This window comes from Chlamydotis macqueenii, chromosome 1 (assembly GCF_036417535.1).
Source record: "Chlamydotis macqueenii isolate bChlMac1 chromosome 1, bChlMac1.mat, whole genome shotgun sequence".
NCBI lineage: Eukaryota > Metazoa > Chordata > Aves > Otidiformes > Otididae > Chlamydotis > Chlamydotis macqueenii.
The window spans coordinates 9,301,223-9,323,410 of NC_141556.1; the positions used below are offsets into that span (position 1 = coordinate 9,301,223).

Consider the following 22,188-nt stretch of genomic DNA (forward strand, 5'->3'; position numbering starts at 1 on the left):
TAGAGGGACTCATGCTCCACCCCTGCAGATGCTGGAAGGTCTCCTACGAAAGGAGGTACAGAGAACAATTTTTTCCATAGAAAAACACTGGCAAAAATTCCTGGAGGTGAAAAAGAGACTGTAATCCTTCCTTTGATTTGGCCATTGTAGCTATGTGTTCCTTCCAGCAAAAGAACGGTAATTGCAGGGTCAGTGGTTTAGCTGGCTTGACAGTGCTGCCTGGGGTTAATTCAGGTTTTAGCAAGACAAATGCAATCTGTTAGTGTTTAAGTCTTCGGACGGGTCTTCCCAAAATGAGCATTTTTTTTTCTCTGATGGCCATCATGACACTTTTCTGGCTTTTCAGTATTTTTGCAACAGCAGACCAAGGCTATTCCACAGGCAAAGCTTCCTGCATGCATTCTCTCCCTGTCTACTTTATCCAGAGCTGAGCCAAGCTACCCCAAGTGCTGCAGGTGGTGACAGACATTTCAGAGGAAAATTCTCTGGCTCTCTTCAAAAACCTTCAGACGTCACGGTACGCAGCAGGAAGCGGTTTTCATCTAGTCTACCTTTTCATTAATGTCTCCAGGAATTTTAGTCCTACTTCCTTTTTCTTTTCTTGAATACTAAACTTACAAAACCCATCTTAGAATAACTTTTCATAGTTTGAGAGGTTTTTTGGTGTGCTGGGGAAACATGCTGTACTTCAAAAAATGTGTACGCTGAGGTTTGGCTTAGGGTTCCTTTTGATTCTTATGTGTTTCTAAATCATGCCACATGCTGCCTTCTTCTTTGGCTTGTGGGTTTGGTTTTTTTTTTTTTTAATGGTCAGACATGTAGGGTGTTCTCATGTAATTCTAAATAAAGAGACTATGGGAAGTTTTTATTATAGACGTAATATCTGAAGTCACAGTTCCTTCCATCACAAAAAAAAAACCAACAAAAAAAAATCCATCTGAGATGCATATAAATCTTATTTTAGAGTGAAAGGTGTGTTGATATTTATGTGTGGAAGATATCAGTTGCATATCTAACTGGTGGAATATATTATTCATCTGCCTACCTCCTCTTTGCGGTATCAGTATCAGATGACAAGTTACTTTCCATCCCATTCCTTTCTTGGACAATAGACGTGCTTGAGAAACAGGCTATAGAATGTAAAACTATAGGTCTGATTTTCTTTGTTTAAGGAGATACAATGTACAAAGAATTATGGTTAGAAAGTAGCATTTGTTTTATTGTCAGCCTTGGATTTATGCATTATATACCCAAAAGACACAATGTCACAGATAAAACTTCTCAGAATTGCTGTTTCTAGTGATATATAACATGTCTGTGTGCACGGCTGTCATCTGTCACATTCTGAAAGGATTACTTCTGCATCTATGTGAAATCTTTGGGTGTAATCCTGACCCCACTGACAGTGATCTGAAAAATATCTTGGTATCTTTTGAGGATAAAGTGCTCATTTCCTATGTGTATAATATTAAGTGCCTGATAGTAAATTTCATGGTCAGATAAGCTCTTCATAGCAGTGTGTCACAAACCACTCTATAAAGGTTATTAATTCTTACAAGTCCTTATCTCCAAACAGACCACATGCCTTTTATAAATGCTTCCATCACTAGACTAGCTTCAGAAAGATGTAGAAAACTGTAAAAAAAACCCTAACAAGTGAGTTCCTTCATTCTTCTCAAATGTTTCACTTCCTTAGTCACCATTTTTACTTTAGCCTGAGTTTATCTTTGTCTTAATGAACAAAAAGTCCATTGCAATCTTCAAACGTATTTTCTAGCCATTGGATAGCTTTATTTATTATCAGATAGTTCTCTGCAATAAAAACAGATTTTTTTTGCTGACTTTTTGTTCCCTCAGTTGCATCCTCCTTGTCTCCTAAGTCTCTTCATTTTTCTTTGCTCTATTTGGCTCATCTCAAGTGGGAAGCAAAGCAGAGATTTTTCTTGCCTTCCAAATTACTAGTGTTGAATGGCTAGGGTATTAATCCTGTAAGGAGTTCATTAAAGGTAAAGCCTGTAAAGCTTTGTAAAACTCATTATAAGCTACATTATAAATCATATGGGTCTTTACTATTCATCTGGCTATTTGACAACAGCAAGGTCTACTTTATGGCAAAGACTTATCTAAACCAGATATACTAAAACTAATGATTTAAACAAAACAAAATAAAACATTCACCTACTGTAGGCTCATGTAAGTTTTTTTGATTGTAACATTATCTTTTTATTCAGTAATTTTTGTTAATGTTGGGAAATGATGTAATACTGATCTGGGGTTTTTTGTAAAAAGAAGTGTTTTCCAGAATCCTGGAAGAGAACATTTGCTGCACTACAAACAGCACAAAAGCTACTTAATAAATGGAGGAATAGTGATGAATAATGCTGTTTACCAGTTTTTGGACAGAGTTAGCTTTAAACTGAGATTTTACAATGAAGAGAAAAGCCTTCTCTGCCAAATAATATATCAACAGATCATCTCTCTAAGGGGTACAAGAACATAGTTTCATTGTGCTGTGGATGAATGTCATCTTTGTTATTAAGAAGTAAGTTAGGAATGTTAAGTAAGTCTGGAGATGTAATTTTATTTTTAATCTATTTTATTTTATTAGTTATTAATCTGACTCATGTATGCTTGTAGTTTTCCCTCTTATTAACACAAAATATTCAATATCCAGTTCATTATTATGGTACACTTTTAAAGCACACAGTGGTCAACCATAGTAATTTTTCTTTTTGAACATGTATGATACTTTATAGGTGGGACATCTACAGGTAAATGCCCTGGAAACATATATCTGTGTATTTGTAGTTAAAGTAACGTGCTTTAAATTTGTATGCATATATATGTAGGATATGTGTACAACATGAGTAAAGAGATAACATACCTTTCAATAAGTTTGAATTGTAGGTGAGATACTTTTTTTTTTTTTTTCTTTTTGCAGCTAATTAATTTTAAATCTTTTAAAGCAATTTGTTTGTCTAACAGTCCACTCATGCTATTTGGTTGATGTCTGCAAGGGACATCTTTTACTCTCTTCTCACTCCTTGGAAAAATAAAATAAACCCCTAAGATCTCAGGCAGGGATTGGTGAGGAAAAGAAAGAAAACCTCTGGTATCAGAGATAGTGGTTTACATACTGAGATTAAATGGCCTGAGTAACTTATTCAGCCTACTTATAAGTCCATAGTGATTCTAAGACTTTTTAAAATTTTATTCTAGCTTTTTTTTTATTTATTAATAGGAACCCAGTCAACTCAATTCAACTCAACTGCTCTAGATTTTCAGTAGTTACCTGCAATTTGTAACCTTGCTATCAGATTCAGTGTAACTGAGTCATACTATTCAGTTAATTGCTTTTTCTGTGTTTGTCACAGGCAGTTTTCACTGTCCTCTTTATGGGACTGAAAAATTCAGAATTTTAAAATGGCCTCGGAAAACTAGTGCTGGAGACAGATTTTAAATCATTCTCCAATTCTGTACAGATTTTTGTTATGGAATTAAACTGAGAGTTACATGAACTACTGTTAAAGAAGTGTATATTTGCAGATGGGTCACAATCCTTCCAGCTGTGGACTTCATGATGCCAGAAGTTGGAAACATACACAGTATTTGTGAATGTGAGATTTTGCATTTAGATAGGTTTGAGTTGAATGATCTGAAAACAACTCCTATAAGCACAGAGCTTCCTACTGGCTGTGTGTTTGAGGAGGCTGAAGAGCTCTGTTTATTGCAACAAAGGCCCTGGAATAAATTATGTTTAGTAAATTGGCTCCAGGTTTTCCTATTTCAGACAGTAGCTTCAGAGCAATCTTTTTTATAGCCTCCACTAAATCTGACCAATTGCAGGGAGGTGACACCTCATTTCAGGGACATGACATCACACATGTGCCATTTACGTTCAGCCATCTCTCTCTGGCAAGATGGTAGGACACCAGCAGATCAACATTTTGTCTTTTGGCAGTTTTAACCTAGTGCTCGTTATGAATTTATGAGCCCCACAGGGAGGTCCTAGCAGGATGGAGCCAGGCTCCTTGGCCCCTCTTCAGCATCCCACCTCCCATTCCCTCATGGGCCAAATAATAGCTCCTTTATTCCACTGGAAATACCCCTATTTCAGCGAGGTGTATGCATAGCTTCCTTCCCCAGTCGGTCTCACAGGTGATAATTAACACAGTGCAGATATTTCCTAGCTGAAGCCAAGGTGGGAAAGCAGCTTTAGTCTCAGCATTTTTCTTTTCAGACTCTTTTTCCTCATTTATTTTAAGTCTGTTCATGATGAGGAAGTTTTAGAGTATGTCGGTACTTAGCAGAAGTATTGAAGAACTAAAGGAAACAATAATTTTTCCTCCTCTGACAAAACTCTTCTTACTTTTGAGGGAGGAAAGGACAGAGGAATTAGATTTACTTCTAAGTTTTATACTTTATTTCTGTTCATGTGTTTGATTACTTCTGAGCAGCATGACTGTAGCTCTTTTAAGTACAGGACACTGATTGACATTACATATGTTACAGAGAGGAAAGATATTTCCTGAAGATTAATGGCCAGTTAGTTGGTCTGAAGTTCATTAACCTGAGCTAGTCATTAGACTGCTGGAAGGACTCTGCAGAAGCTGGAATTTTATTAGAAGATCATCATAAACTAAAAATACATGTGACAATCTGGCCAGATTGAAATGAATCTAGGACAAGACAGGGTTGGCTTGAGCTCACAGAGCAGCTGCCTCCAGTGTAAACTAACCACCTTGTGTCAGGAATTAAAGCAAATGGTTTTTGACAGACATTATTCAAATAAAAGGGGGAAGAAAAGGAAAAAAAAGAAAAAAAAAAAAAGAAGGTTTCCATTAGTGAAAGAACCCTACATGAAAAAATGAGGTTATGAAGTATGAAAAGGGCCAAGTTTGGTTCTGGTCCTCAATCAATTAAGCAAATAACAGTGAGTTCAGGCAACTCTTTTTTTTTTCTGCAAGTGGCAAATTTAGTCTTGATTCTTCACTGTACTTTGGCTCAAGAAAATGAACCCTAAATCCTCTGGTGAGATCCCTATTGGCTGAGGGCCAGACCCTCAAGCCATGACTTCTCAGCATATTTGCAGTGAGACTGGCTCTCTCTTAATTGCTTCTTTTTGAAGTATGTTTTGTTTCTATCATCCCCCTGAAGATGTACAAGGCTGATGTCTCTTGTCTTAATGCAGTCCTTCCCATCTTCTCCCTGCTTCTTTTCTGCTTCTTCGCCCCCATATATATTTTTTTTTATGGTGATACAACCCTATGATAGTCTAGTCAACAGCAGTCCTTTGTAGTCCAACCACAAATAGATGAACCACCATGGAAGAAGTAAGGGCCTTCTCTCAGGATACTCCAATAAAGGGAAGGGAAAGATGACCTAGAAGCACTTCATGTTGATTTTGTTTTTTTTCCACGTCATCTCATGAATGTGTAGTGGCATTTGGCCAAAAGCAGTGCATTCAGATACTGAATGTGGGTGTTCAAGAAGAGATTGAGAAAAAAGAAGCTCAATGTTCTGCAATAGGAACGATGCTTTGGGCAATTTACAAATTGTTTTGCTCTCTCTGTTTCATCATCAGGCCCTTCCCTTCCTCATCTTTTGCTACTGACAGAAGGTCTGGAGGCTCAGAAAGCCCCAGGTTCATCTGAGAGAGGTTTCCTTACGCAGAGGGATCTGAAGGGGTCCTTTTTCCAGTCCCTTCATGCCAGGAAGGATATAGTGCCTGCATCATGAGGTGCTAAATTGATTCTGGATGCTTCTGCAGCTTGCAGAGGTGCTCTGGCACCAGTGCTGGACTGAGCTCAAGTGCCAGAACCAGAGAGTGGCTCTGGGGCTACGAGCTGTGCTGCATCTCTCATGGGCTCACAAGGAGCCTTTCCTTTGATGTCCCTGCAAGTGCTGGCTGATATGGACACTAGGATTACGCTTTTAATCAGGTGGTTTCAGTACCTTTCAGAAAAGAATTTCCATGGCAAGCCATGAGCCATTAATCTCACTACTAACCATAACATTTATTTACTCCTTGACTTACAGCACTACTCAAACACTGACATTTGTCATTTCACTAACTGCCTCCCTTGACCTGTGGTATCATGCACTTGCAGGGGGAAGGATCTGCTCTCACAGATATTTTCATGCTCTGACCACTGTGATTTATTAGCAATCAAATTCTGCCTTCAGAACTCAAGATGTCATTTCCAATCATTTTGTATGGAAAAGTGGAGCTATTGAGCAGAAGGGATCCCTTATAATTGGGCACAAATAGGACACCAGGAGAACTGTTGCTGCTTTCCATTCAACTACTCGGGTGGCAGTGTGATCTTAAGGAAGTAGGTTCCATGATTCCATTTCTGCATAGGGAAAATAAGGACAGTGATAATTACTTTCATTTGTAAAACACTTCAAGATTTATGAAATACGAGTTACTGTTATTAAGTGAAATGTGTTGCAAAGCTGGATTAGTTGCACACTGTGCTAACAAATTCCTGTATCAGCCTATTGACCTCAGCTTGAACCACTCATTACAGTTTATAGGACAGTTTGGTGGGTGAATTGAGGCAGTTAGTCTGCTGAAAATGTCACACTGAAAACGTATTTAAATCCATCAGCTGCATTGAGTTTTTTCTCAGTTAAAATTAAACACAACTGCTTGCTCTATCTAATTTTCTAAGTTTATTTATGAAAGTTTATGATGGGTATGTACTTATTGTTAACTAAGCTTGTATGCCCATGGTATCTGAGATATTGCAGTTTATTCTAGTCACCGCATAAACATACAATAGCTGTTGTACTGAGATAAAGACAGAGTTATAAAACATTAAGATATCCAGTGAAGCAGTATAAACTAACGAGTTGCATGGTCACTTTTGAATGGCAGATGTTCTTTTTATGGATACTGCATTAATTTAAATTGTGCTTAAACTTTAGCTGTGCTAAACATTGGTATTTGCAAAGTTTACATATTTTTTCCAACCTCAAAATGTGTAAGTTTAGTATTAAAGAAACAGTTTTACAACATTTTAATTTATACTAGATGAAAAAATACTTCTGTAACAAATATGTTAAATGAGCTACTCTTTAAAGATAGATCTAGGTCACTTTCAGAATTATTCTTTATATAATAATGAAGAAAAAAAATTGACAGATGTTTTCTTTTTTTTCTTCCAGATTAAATTTGAATTGTTTGAAAAGCGAGAAGATATTTCACTGTAGTGCAAAAGAAGATACAGAAGAGAGCAGAATGAGAGCTTCCCAAGTACCACATGCCTGCAGCCTGTTATCTTTAGCAATGCTGTTCCTTCCAGTCACTGGAACGTCAAAACAAAATATCCCAAGACTTAAGCTTTCCTATAAAGGTAAACTTTTCAGCAGTTCTTCTGATTATGCCACTTTTGTTTTGATGTGATGTTGCCAGCAGTTCATTTGTATTATTAATCAGGAAAATGAAATACAGTTGTCCCTACAGTTCCCAGAAACACATGATAGAGGCCTTAAAGATGGATGAATTCTGCCTAGGGACAGTATTAAATTATCTTTTTTTTTTTTTAAGTGGAGGGGTACATGTCACTGAAATATAACTAGATTTTTAAATTATTATTTCAGTTTGCTCCTAAAGAATGTTAATATACCATACATAAATCAGAGGTGAGTCATTGCCTAAACATAGGCTTCTAATGCTACTTGAAATGCCACGAGGATTGTTGGAGAAGACATTCCCGTGTGGGTGGTGGGGGTAACATGGGACATGGAGGACACTCACACCTGTCTAGAGTATCAGGGAAAGTTGAGAGATGTGCCCCAAGTGTTTCAAATGTCACCAACATTTTTTAAAAAATAATTTTATTCTCTGTCACTAAGTTGGCATGTGAAACTCTTGAAATGTTGTTTTCTTTCTTCTTTCCTCTTTGGATCACAAAAGCATGGTTTTTTTTCTGAGGACTTTCTTGAGCTTATGTGTACTTCTTGTTGGGAATGTTACAGGCCGAGGGGTTTAAACACAACTGTATTTCTGTATTAATGGACAAGTTTTTATAGAAGGTAGATTTCTTGCTGCTTTGAACGTACAGTACACTTCCACAGGTTTTACAGGACACAGAGATACATCACTTTGATATTGTCTTCTTTAGCAAGAAGTTATTTTAATTTTTTTTTATTATTTTTAATTTAGTTTTTTAATTTAGTTATTTTTCAGTTATGTCAGCACCCTGTCCTTATGGGAGCTGATTCTGCTCTCGCTTCTTCAAACTCAGGCCTTCCTATGCATTACAGAATTACACTGAGGATGGTGTGATGGGAAAGGAGGCTGTAAAGTGTTCTTCAGTGGTTATGATATGTTTAACATGAGTTTAACACACGCAGGAATTTATTGAGTAAGCACAATGACATACGATTTATTTAGAAGCTTCTCTTTTGCTAGATTTGTATGACACTGTGCATGATATTCCCCTGCGTATATGTGCGTTTGGATGTGTTTGTGTGTGAGAGACAGAGGAAGAGAGATCAAGGGATCTTGACAACATTTTTATAAATTCAGGAAGCAGTTGCACTCACTTAAGCCAATGAATACAGAAACTGAAAGACCTGACATGAGTTATGAAAGCTAACAATAAAAACCTCCTAACATATAGTCAGACTTTTCACAACTAGGTTTTTTGAGATAATTCCCAATAGCAGCATATACCATATGGTGATGGCATTTATTGTGGATTTGACACTCATGATTAGTGAATTCCTCTCGACTTCAAAAGCAAATGGCCTTTGGCAAAATCCTGATGGATGCATTTGGCAGGTAAGGAGGGGGAGAGAGAAAAATTATTAAGATCAACACAGGAAAAAAAAAGAAATCACTGAGATCTTAGTTTAAAATAGTGGCAGAGACCTGTTGGGAGTGGTTGGGAAAATGCCTGAGCTCATTTAAAAAGACAATGAGCAGATGATTGATACTTAGGCCCTGACCCAAACTTTTATTAGCAACTTCATAAACCTTTCAGTTTGGCTTGAGGGATAGAATTTCCTATCCAAACTTATCCACCTATATCCCTGTAGGGAGAAAAAAAAACAACAACAGATACAAAATGACACATAAATCTTAATTTGGAGAACTCTGATGGAACTGAAAAGCTGAAGGAAAGAGAATTATTAGACTTTATAGCAAGCCTCCTCTTGCTTTTTTTTTTTTTTTTTGGAAGAAGGGGTATTTTTCTTTTTCCAGAGGGAACAAGAAAAATGTTACTGCTTTGTTTTCTCACTTTTGCATTGTAAATGGTGAAGGTATGTCATAATGGTGAAGGCTTGTCATAATTAAATCATGTTTTTGTTGTTGATAACAGCATGGCAAATGTCCTAACTATTTAATACAGCTGTCAGAATTAAGCTTACCTTTCCCACCTGCCCAAGCATTCCAGCCAAAATAACTCCAAGGTTTCTGTGAATAAGATGTAGGAGAAACGAACTGTCTTGCCAGTTCTCATAAAATTGTTACAGTCATGTCATTGACAAGTCTTGGCATCTCCATTCATTGGAACTAAGTCTTGAAATATCATGAGGAGGATAATATGGGGCCTTTTTCCTTCTTTATGGAAAACTGGCCAAAATTGGCCACAACGGGAAAACCTGGTCATACGTGTGTTCGTCTGGCTGCTAAAGATGTTGTCTTTGAAGGGAAGGTTTCATCCCCTTCCAAATGCAATGTGTTTATGGGATGGCATAGCTCCATCTTCCCAGAATGGCTGAGAATTTCCTCAGGCAGGAGAGCTCGAAGTGAGCAGGACTTTCCCCTGCAGTTACTTCATCTGACAGCTGAAGCCCAGAACACCTCAGCTGAGGACTAGGAAACCACTTCTTGCCATGCCCTGACAGTAAGAAGAAGAAAGGGCACCCCAAGTGATGAATGCTGAGGGTGATGAAGTGTAGGGGACAAGAAGAGATAATAAAGAAGAGGGAACAGTATTAAAAGAACACAGAGGAGAAAATTGAGAGAGAAGGAAAGGAGAAAAAAAGGGAGGAGGAGCAGTTAAATTAGCTAAAAGAAGTATCTGTAATCACAAGAGTGCTTCAATAAACCATAGTACGTCACAAGTCCTCTGCATTCAGAAAGCAATTAAAATTTTAGAGCTGGTCTGAATGGCAGTTACATCTTTTCATCTTCAGTGACATGGCTTAAGGGGTGGAAATCTGTGCTGGAAATGTTAAGATATAGATATTCCAGTGAATGATGTGAGTGTCAACATGATGCTGTATGATGAATTTCCTTCATTATTTGCCTCAGTTCCAAAAATGTGTTCTGAAAAATCATACACACATGAAACTACAAGACCAGACAAGTCAATCAAAATATCTTTTAATGCAGAGGCAAAGTCATCTATACTCCATCTGTGTTAATATAATATGCTATGATCTTTATTTACATACCTCACCCTATATTCCCACATTTACCCTGACTTGTTAACTCAATAAGTCTTCAAAATTTCTTTAGATCTTCTTCACTTAACTTTAGCTTTTGGATATTGGTGCATGTCTTTAACATCCCAGAAATTATCCCTGCTATTGTGATGCTTCTAGAGTGCTATCACTACATAGACCTTAATTAATCTATCTCTTAGAAACTTTTACAAGATTATGAGGTGGTTTTATTACTATGTTGTAGCTTTAACATTAGGAGAAGGTAAACTGTCTTCTAATAGAAGATTACCATCTTTAGAAAATTAGGGCCTGATTTTTGAGTAATATCCCATATTTTAATAGACATTTTATAACACTGCATTCAGTCTCAGAGCAACAGTGTGGATTTATCTTTCGTTCCCATGCAGCTGGAGATACCCCATGACCATCACTCAAACTGCAGAACTCTGCAAGCGCAGAAGTGATATTCAGCTTCCCTAAGCAGCACATCCCTGCTGTCTGCTACCTCATTTAACATCCTTATTCCCACCTCTACAGCAAATGCAGAAGGTTTTAATATACCAGTCTCATTCAATAATGTCATTTACAGTATGGCATCTGTTCTGTTACTGAAGAAGGGAGGGGCCTGTGTCATAATTCATGCATGCAAATGTATGTATTTAATTCATACTGTGTAAACAGTTTTATTTTTGTGTATCTTTTGAGTAGTAGTCTCTGACAATTTATTGGTAGATACATTTATACAGATTTTTTGTGTGTGTTTCTACATTTTACTTTATAAAGAGAGACAGAAGATAACTGGACCAGGACATTGATTACCTTCTAGGAAAAAAAATATTTAAAATTTCAACCTCTCTCAATTCATAGCCCTTCTAAAATTTTCCAGTAGAAATCCAGACTCCTACACCACACATTTAAGCCTACTGACTTACTTTATTTTGTTGCTTTTCATGGACATCTTAGGAGTAGTCTGTGCACTCAAAAATACATTTATATTACAAAAGTGTGCACTCAGCTTTCTTGGCTGGGGCGTGTGCCCCAGTGCGGATTTGGACATACATTGTCACCAGTGACATATCCACTTGGAGATCCACAAATAGAAATCATTCCCATGTGGGAACGCGGCCATGCCCCAAAAGCAAGCCACACTTGCTGTGTCCAGTGCTGATTTGGATGGTCAGAAGACCAGGATCCTGTGTTGTGACACAGCACAGAGGAAAAGGCAAGACTGAAGGCAACCTTTGGCTTTTAAAACAGAATTAATTTAGCACTGTTAAAAACAACTGTGGCAGTACTTTAAATTTAATAAACATGAACATTATTCTCAGCTGTTTTTTTTATTCTCATATTGAATGAATTAAGATGCAGTCTCACTCCCACTAAAGTCATGGCAAGAGTTTTGCCACTGAAGTAAATTGAAGCGGGATCAAATTTCCACTCATTCTCACTTTTTAAATCTTAAATAAGTAAGCTAAAGACGTTGTCCTGGTTTCAGTGGCTAAACCACCACAGACATTCAATTCTGTCTCCTCTGTTGGAGGATGACAATGCTAAATCATAAGCTCCACATGGAAATTAGCCATGTCTAAGAATTGTTTAGCTTCATGCAATGTTTCGCATAGATGATTTTCTTCTCTTTAAGAGTGATCCATTCTTACAACTCGTGGTGAAAAAGCAAGCAGAGGATAAAATTTTGGTGCCACAAATACCTTTGAAAACTTGACTGGATTAGTACATTTCCTTAATGCTCTAAAACGAATCCTTTGAACATGCTACTTTCCAATGTCAAACATCCTGTTTGCTTTAAATTTTTGCTTTAAATGTGTTTAAATTTATAACTGATGAGATGCTTCACTGTTGCTTTAGAGCAGTTAGTTTGTTCTGTTTCAGTAAAGCTGGTTTATTTTCATGTCATACATTATTTAATTATCCATGTAAAATATAGCTACAATTGTATAGCTCCATGAGCCTCATTTAAACTGTCTGTGACATTGCCATAATCCCAGTACCACAAAGTTTTGCACAACTATGAATGGTTGGAATGTGGTAAACTGGTGATGTACAAAAAAGCCTAGATATGAGCTTGCATTTCTGCAGCTGTGCTTACTCTACAGGAAGAGGAAGAAAAATCAGTAAAAACATGCTTTTGTGTAATACCAGCAGCTGTAATTCTAAATGCCCATGAAGATCAAGGAAAATGTACTGAGTGAGGAAGTGCTGCTTTTCTTGAATCCCTTGATTGTTGTATAATTAATTCTTGATTATTTGTGATTTCTCTGAAAAATCTGTCTCAGATTCCTTTGTAGAGTAACACAAAATGTTTATATGAGAGTTAAGATCCTAGTTTCAAATGCTTGTCTAGTTATGAAATAGATTTTCCCTTTTTTTTGGTCTCAAAATTGCTTTGTGGAGGCAGTCAACACTGAGATTTAAAATGTACCCTAGTTCAAGATGGATGAGCATTGCTGTCCATGTGAGGAAAGTCTTTTATGAAGGCTGTAGACTAAGTATAAACTTGAAGAGGTTTATTATATTTTAGCAATGGGAAAAACAGTAAGTTTCTTACAGGCATTTTTTTCCCTTTTTTAAACTAGTGAACTTGGAGGTCAGATACAACTATATGTTGCATTTTCTGTCATATAATTATCATATATATAATGTCCTGGAGAGCAGCCTCCAGTTAGTGACATCAACAGTTTACATAGCAGTTGAACTAAGAATAACCTTGGAGAACTGACCCGTATCAACCTCTTAACAGTGTAAACAGCCTGTAGCTCACAATAGTTTTTTTGTGATCACAAAAGAGCCTCAACTGGATTTAAAAAAAAGAATTGTTTTCGCAAAATACCAAACTATTCTGCTGAATATTCACTTGATTAAATATCAGAAGATGAGAGAAAAAAATAAAAGAGAAAGGCTTTGGGAAGAATGATTGTTCCCTTCTAAAAAGCAGGATGAGACAATACTGAAAACTGGTTCCTTAGAAGAATGTGGGGAAGACACATGTCCGGTGGCATAAGCTTCAAAGAGGGTACTTTCAAAAATATTTGTCTAATTGCACTTTTACTAAAGACACTTGTAAAGCAAACCCAGTCCTCAGTAGTTTTTAAGATCCCAAACTTGTTCTCTTTCTATGCACTAATTTGAGGGCACGATCTTGACGTCAGTGTGTGTCTAGCGGTGGACATCTGTGGTTGCAGTGCAGGTCCTCGAGTCACATCCTATTTCCCTTTCCTCCCTCCCCATTTCTGCTGTTCCATTTATAGACAAGTTCCTCAAAGAAGGGCTGAGGGGTGCAGGGGGTGTCTGCTCTGTAGTCCAAGTCCTTTGGAGACAAATACATAAAGAGATAGCAGAGAGAGACAGAAAAAATTTCCTTTATCATGCCAGAGCACTATCAGAGAAGTCAGAGGGACTGTTTAGCTGTGGTTAACAGAAGCATTTAGACAAGAGTGGGAGTGACAAAGGTACCTTTTTTATACACTAATTCAAGAAAATAGGCATTCTCCCTTGTGATCCAAATCGTGACTGTCTCAGAGAAGTATGCTGCATTCTACCACAGAGTTTGATGGTTAAGAGGTTCTGAAGACTCTGAAATTTTATGTTCAGCTTATCTGGCAGCTTTGGGTTGACTTTACAACTCCCTCTGCATCATCCATGCACCTTGGATATCTTTGAAAAATATTTTTCACTAAATATGTAACACAATAGCTGACATCCACTGGTGCCCCAAAAGAAAAATTTTTGATAAATAAATGCAAATATTAATAACAAAAGTATCACCCTCCCAATATTAAATAATAACTTATGGCTATATACTAATGATTGACAGCAGGTAATGTGGTGGTGCACATGGTAACCTGGTGCAGACAGACATCTCTGATATCCCTTGCCCTGTAATTTTTAGTTAGCATGGTCCTATCACAATATTGCCAAAGTCTACCAGGCAGATATTGGGTCCACCTGCTCATCTGCATGTGGGACTCTGAATCGGGCAGAGATTGCTAGACAAAAGTTCAATATAAACAACTGACATATTAGGGAAGTAATGCAGATATACAACCACCTCTAGTTTTAATGGCATCGTAAGAACTTAACTCCTGTCATTATTATAAAGTATAACTGATAATTATATTTCACTTTGTCGTGGGAGAACATTATGCTAGTCCAAGCTATTATAATGTGAATTGGTCTTATTTTCATTGCTGGAAGTGGTCCTTTGCTATTGCCAGTGCAAAGCTTCACAACAGCCAAGTGGGTTATCTTGCTGCACTTGCTGGTTTTTTAATCAAATTAAATATATCTGGAAAACTGGAAAAAGAATATAAGGAGAAAAATCTTTAACATTTCCTGAAAAACAATCATTCTTTACATTCAAACTACATTTTCTTAGACAATGTCCATCCTGTGCAGCTACTCTACATAATAACTATGTGACTTACACAGTGCTTCCCTATTGCAATTGCATCTCTGTACTGCACTTCTGTAGCAATTTACAGCAGAGTTATTAATTTTGCCTTGTGAGCTCAATTAGGAGTCATGATGGAGGAAACAGCTAAAATATTAATGCCCTCACTGCCATTATAAAAGTTCTTGTTCCTCATTCAGATAGTGGGAAAGAAAGATTATCTGGCCCATGTCAGAGAGGGAACCCCCCTGTGGGGACAGGAACAAGCAGTTACGTGTCAGGAGAGCAAGCAGGAACCTCCAAAAGCACGTTTCCTGCCAACAGTGGAAATATCTGTTCCACTGACAGGTAAATCTGCTCATAGAGGTCCCTGCCCTTTGCCTCCTTTCCTGTGCAGGCAATCCTCCCACCGCAGCCAGTTCAGCCCTGCCAAAATCTGCCTTTGCTCCCTGGGTAGCAGTTCACACTCGTGAACTGATTATTGTTTCTCGGACCTGGTTTCAGCTCCTTTACTGTATCTCCTCCACCTCCTTGTCCATACGGACCTGTCTTAGTTGACTTGAGAAACCAGACGAGCTTTTCAAAGCCAGTTATAAGGAAATTTCCTTGCCCTCAGGGAGACTGTGGGAAGGGTGTTGAAGGACCATCGGCACTTAAGAGATCTTACAGGCTCTCTCAGATGGTGGTTTCATGGCAGCTGAGCCAACATGACAAAGTGCTGCTTCTGGAAGGAAGATATCTACCCCCTGCTCCCTCCCCTCCAAACACACGTGTCCACCTCCTTCCCCCCTCATCTGCTCCCAGATGCATGGACCTGCCCTTTCTCTTGCAACGGCTCCAGCTCTCGTCAGCCCCTTTGGCAAGGACCTACTTTCTTAGTAGTTAGGACTTTATCTCTGTTTCTTACTTAGCTTTACAGCCTGACCATACGGCTTGTGTGGGCTCTGGTCCAATACTTGGAGTTGGAGAGAGAAATGGCCCCCACAGATTCTTGCTATACAGTCAGGGCTAGATCCACAGCTGATAAAATTATTGCAGGTCCCAGTGGTTAAACTGAGGGTCTGGCTCCAAGTCTTGATGCAAGTGCAAGTGGAGTGAGTCTCTGTGTGTCTATGGAGCGTGCAGAGGGTGGGGAAGGGTGGGACGTACAGCTGTTGAATGCTTCCATTAAAATCTGTGTTGCTCACAGGCTCTAGTTATAACTGATGTGTAGTATACGATTGCACTAGTAGGAAAATTGCAAATAATTTTAATAATAGCAATAACAGGCAACAAATCTGGATTTTTCTGTCTGTGAGCTGTTCTTTTAAGTCTTGAAAATAGAGGCACTAATGAATTAAGTGAGCAAATAAATTTGCTTGATATTAACTCTCCCTTTGCACTGTCAACTCGCTTTCTTCACAAAGAGCTCATGCTGCTCTGTATCTCTCGTAAGCCTTTTAATATCAATATTAATGTGTTTTCCAGGGCCATGCCATCTGACACTGTTATTGCAACAGTGTTGTTCATGTCACTGTAGTTCAAGGTCTCTCATCTTTTAGCCCAAAAGCTTCGTCCATTTTTCTGTGAACATTACTCTCATTAGGAAGCTGGTGAGAAAAATGCTAAAATGAAGGTATTATTAATATATCTAGCCATTTTAAAAACAACATCTTTCACATTTAACAGCTATAGGCTCAGTGAAGCAAGTCCTGGTGTCAGCTGCACAGTCTGAGAAAGCAGGTCTGAATAAAGTGTGTCAGACTCCCAAAGAGATCTGTCAGCACCTATTTGTAGTGTCAGACCAGCTACCGAGCCAATTCCACATTTCTGTAGCCAATTATACCTCAAATTTACTTGAGAAAACTCCTTGCAGATTTAAATCCTGGACACTGAAATCCACAACAAAATTCTCATTTGCTCCACTTATCTTACTTCCTAAGGCTCGAATTTCGTTGACAAAGCAAAAACGTTACTTTGAGTAACAGTTTAAAAATATATCGTGTTCTATGCAGCTGCTGCTAGATAGTATGAGTAGAAGAAATAGCACAATCTGCTGTTATTGCACCAGCCCACAGATATATGGGCTATAAGATGTAGCAAAGAGCTTCTGTCTGTCCTCAGGGTGCTGTGTGCTTCTCCAAAGGATATCGTGTTCTCAGAAGTTTCCCTGAAGATGCAGATAGTTGAAAATTGCATGTACAGGTGCTTGAAAATGCTCTAGCCATTTTTGCATCACTCTGAAGAAAGTAAAGTGTGAACTGAAGGGTATTTCAAAGGCAAGTGCAATCTAATGACAGTAATTTGTTTTGAAAGAAGGAATAGCACTGTGTATCATTTAATGAACTATTCTTTGACAAAGGAAGAGCTATGTGCCTTACAGTGCCAAATACGATTACCATGTTGCATTTTTAACACCTGGATGTACTTGCAAAGTGCAATCCATGTCTCCATCCAAGCAGGAAAGAATGACTCCACAGCTGCAGTGTGGAGTGTGTTCATTCATGCAAGTTAATGCAAGTCTCAGATCCCTGAGATGGTTCTAATGCTTGACATCTACCGGGAACAGCCTACTGTCATTGCATTTTTTTGGTGTGTTTTCTGTTCCCCAGAGTGTGGACTAATCTCCACACTTCATTCCCCATAGCTATGTTCTTCATAAGATTTGTGCCCTTCTAACTGCAGGTCATATGATTATGCACCTAAAGGTAGCTGGAAGGTTCACGAGATGACACAGTAGCCTAGCTGGAGCAGTAAAACTGATTCAAAACCAGTCAGTTTAACTCAGCTTTTTTTCAAATGGCCAGCCAATCAATGCTATGATTTCCACCTGAAAACTATCATCACTCTCTTACTTTCTATATATTTGATTGGGTGACAGTTTAGGAAGGACAAGAGGCTGGGAAATAGTTAATCAGAGCATGAAGAAAAGGGCTTTGAGTTGCTGCTCTAACTTGAGAGAGGTCGTTTAAAGCTGTGTTTTCCCAGGGTCAGTGAACTCATAGGATACTTGCCACTATAGATCTAGTAATGGGGGTTTTCAGAACAGCTTTAGGAAAAAGTGAGTTTATTTATAAGCCATCACACTCAGAATAGGGCAGAGGTTTTATCTTAGCTGATTGACACTCAGGTCACTGGAAGATAATAAAAAAAAAAAAAAAACAGGACTAGAGCTTGGTCTCTAGTTAAGTTGACAGTTTCTCTTCTACATGGTCTTGAAGGAAACTGGCCTCTGATTTCAATAATGGCCTAAAATTTTAGGGTTTTAAAATTTTAGATTTTAAATTTTTTTGCCAGATATAAGGAAAAAGACTTATGTTATTAGACAGCAATGGACCCTCAGCATTGGGATACTTTGAAGGGAATTTGAAATAAGATTCAAGTGGAAGAAAACAGATTTCAGTCAAATGACTTAGATTATTTACCCATTACACAGGCTGAGGATCTGTGAGAGGTGAAGGGTGAGAAGGTAAGTTCGGTCCTGACAATTGAAAATGAGGAAGTAGAGGTCATGAGTCTATTGTTTGCATGTTCTGCCTTTTATTTAAAGAGGAGATTCGGCACTGTTTAAGTCTACCAATGTGCCAGGCATTCTTAATGGACATGTATGTGTGATGAGATGCCAAAAATTATCTACATATTACCAAAGCTCATATACTGCCAATCATTTATATTGAATTACTTTTATAGTGCCTATTATTTAAATATCCACAGTATCATTTAAAAAAAAAAAAGGTGATTTAATTTTGCCTTGGAAACAACAGTGAGTTTATTTACTTTGGCAGTTTTGCAAGAAAGATAAACTACTTAGGAAAAGGGAACCTATGCAAATTCATGGTCCTAGGTCTTCTTCAGAAAAACAAACTTTTCACTCAGATATGTTTTCAGTTGTACTGTCTAAAGTTAATTATTCAGTTTGGGTCTGTGAAGTTTGTGAATTGAGCCTTTGCTTTTTTTTTTTCACCAATAACATGAAGTCACAAAGCAGCTTTTAATCATCTCTGCAATAATAACACTTTGCAAGTTATTTGTGCAGCTGTTCCACTAGTCAAATTTATTTGCAGGTAAAATGCAACTAAAGTATACTCCCATAAACATAAGTAAGAATTGTTTAGTTCATGCTTTAAATGGGTGTATTTTTGGTGGTAAGCACCTACCTATTTTGTTTTACAGTATTATCATTTTTATATATTTAAAAACCAGAGTCAGACAAAGATAGTGCTGTAGATTGATTATAACTTCCCACTCTGGAATAGGTGAACTAAACAATCTGCAGTAGTGTCAATTCTGATCTTGCAGAAGTACTTCCTTTCTAGTGAGCTTTACTGATATGAAAGAGAACCAGGTCCCAAAGCATGAGTTACTTTTTTTTTTTTTCCTCTTTGTGAGTGGAGTAACTATTGTGAAGGTTGTCTGTAAATAAGATGATCTGTCCCTTCCCAAGACAGGTATAAAAAATGTCTTCACAGCACTGCACAGACAGCTATTGCTTAGTTTCCATTGTCTGTAATAACGGTTTGAGAAGCGTAGTGCACAATGGAGCTACTTTAATAGTTCTGGGTTTTCTGGGTTGTTCTTGTTGACAGATTTGACATTTATCAGTAAGTATTTGCAATAGAGATGTGGGAATTGTTAAGTTTTCTGATTGCTGAGCAGGCCCACAGAAGTGCCTGCAGTTCAAAGGAAAAATGCCCTGAAATGCCTTAAATCCTGGAGCAGACTGTTCCTGAATTTTGGAGCAATCTTTGAAAAAGTTCTTTTTCCAGAGTCACCTTCCTAGATTGTAATACTGTCCTGGAGAACAAGTCAATCATAAAAAAGGAATAGAGGAGAAGAAGTCAGTCCTGAAAAAGGAACAGAAGTGCCTAACCCTAAAATATGTGGTGGAGTACAGGGTGGTTTGGAGACTACTCAGAAAGACAACCAAGATTTTGACAGAATATTTCATCAACAAGAAATCATGTTTTCTCTGTTCCCAGTAATCCATATCCTTTTGGAAAGGTCCTGCTGTATCTTAAAAATGACATTTTCCTCCAGAACAAATAAAATTAATTCTATAGCAATAAGAGCCACATGGCATGCACAACAAATCATCATTGTCCATGGTGAGGTGCAGCTAAACAAAATAAAAATTGCTTCTTGCAATAAGTAGTAGAGACTGATAGTAGACTGGAACCATTCTCTTTGCCTTCCTACGAACACATCTGGGTTTACTTGGATCTTTTAAACTCAGAATATTTTAGGAATTAAATAAATTGCTGCATTCATGCTACATTCACATTCCTTTATCCCAAAAATTTAGTTGAGGATTCACACAATACTCGTGTAAATAATCATGGCTATTTTCCAACACTTCAAAGGACTTCTATCTAGAGGAAAATGTCATGACATTTGTTTTTTACTGCATATGAAAATTACAGATTTATACATATGCAGCCTTTACATTCAGAATCCTTCAAAGGTGTCATTACATGTAGCTGTTCTGAAACAGGTTGAGAGGAGTTCCCTTTCAGTCAATTTAGGCATAGCCCATCTTTACAAAAATGCCTGTGATGGCTACAAAGGCAATTTTGAGTCTCGACCGAGCAGTTCCTGAGTGCTTCCTGTTTGCACCATGCTGGAGTTGAGGAATGGCAGGACAGTCACCGTATATGTGACTCTAGGCTAAGAAGTTAAACGTACTGTATAAATGTAAATACATATTACCAGAACAGAATGACATTTTTTCATTTAAAACCTTTCTGCCGTGGCTCTGCTGCTGGAGGTTATTCAAGTAAGCAATGATTATGCTGTTGGGAGCCAAGTCCACTGCAATACTTTGCTAAATGAATAAAAACCAGTCACTATTCCAGCTTCTACCACTCAGCAGTGAAATATTAACCCAGAAAGGGAGTTTGATGAATATTTATTTAATCACCAGACTGGAAAAAAAGTATTTCATTTTCAATAAAACAGCAAATACACACTATAAACTGAGTGCTGAACGTGTGCTCATGAAACACCACTCCTTTAACAAACTTTGTTTCTGTGCATTGTGAGAATGCTATTTCTATATTAGTCTGGCTACAGAGATGTAGTGATTCAAATCGACAGCTCTCTTTAAGCTTGAAAAACACTGGGCAAATGGACTTTTCAAAGTAAATTTTTCCTGTGTAATATCATTGGTGATATTAAACATATCTCGCTGTGATGGCCAATTTCAACCCATAAGATTGGATTGTTTTGCTTTTAGGGAGTGAGACCAATTATTAATTTGGCTGTAATTTAATCAATTCTCTGTTAATGTTTACTTGACAAATTTTATTAGGTCATGTTTCAGTTTTAATCTTATCAGTGGCCATGTTCAGACTTTTATTTCCAAGCTCGTTTCAATAGTTAGTAAATAACTGGCCAAACCTGATTCTTCGCCACTTTGCAGCTTGTGTTGCTGTTTGCATTTGTAAGAAATCAGTGTGCAATGCTGTAATTTCAATCTGGAACATTTTACAGATGTTTTCCTTATGATGGAGTGAAACAAATGACTGTACAAGGCGCGAGGCAGGGCTCATTCCCATTTGGGTGTTTCAGTCATGAGACAACTTTTCCCCTCCCTATTGTAGCTGTTCTAAGTGTTTTTTTACTGAGAAATACTAGAAGTGTTAAGCAGTAGATGACAAATGTCCTTTTCAGATGATCAGTACTGAGATCATTCCTTCCAAATATGAAAGAAATGGGAAGTGGAGAGCAGTTTCAGTCATCTCCTTTTAGGTATGTGGAGGATCAAGTCCACATATTTTGGCAAGCGACACACTTGTAAAGGCCCACGGATTGCATGACTCTAAGCAATGAAAGTGCTTTAGAGCATTTACACAAACGTATCATTTATCCTGACTCAGCTCAAATTCCTATAGCTGGAGAGAAGGAATTTTCCCTCATATTCTGCATCTTAATCGCCGACGTCCCACAGGTGAGCACTGTGATATGACGGGAAGCTTGTCGTCAGAAAAGATTTAAAAGTAGTAGAAGGTGATGTGGATTCCTGAAATACAGTAGCCTGTGAAATTCATGAATATCTCCTGTTTATTCATGTTAATGACTGTGAATGAATAATGAATAGATATTGTGATCTTGCATTCCTCTTCTTCCCTCCATCCTATCTACTGATTGGGACACGGTACTGTTAAAGAGGGATATAATCTAGACTGTGGAATTTATAAGGCATTTATTATTACATACAATGGATCACATAATCAAGTAATGGAGCCAGCTCTTATGTCATGGGTGGAGAAGTCAAAGACGACTACTCAGAAATTATATGCTCCAGCAATACTCAGCTGATAAACAGCATTTTACAGATAATCCGAGAGGTATTTGAGTAGCCCAAGGGAGCTAAAACCTCCTGCTGTGCTATGATC

The 22,188-nt window shown here is 37.8% G+C and overlaps 1 protein-coding gene across 9 annotated transcripts in view; it reads left to right on the plus strand.

Annotated features, from left to right (window-relative positions):
- The window catches only part of SEMA3D (semaphorin 3D), a 146,205-nt gene that overhangs the window by 38,985 nt on the left and 85,032 nt on the right, over positions 1–22,188 (plus strand). For all 9 annotated transcript variants that reach the window (XM_086745612.1, XM_086745602.1, XM_086745620.1 and 6 more), the window contains one exon: positions 7,174–7,361. In XM_086745612.1, the coding sequence (XP_086601738.1) occupies positions 7,247–7,361 (115 nt within the window). In that variant the 5' untranslated portion in view covers positions 7,174–7,246. The remainder of the gene's footprint in view (positions 1–7,173; positions 7,362–22,188) is intronic.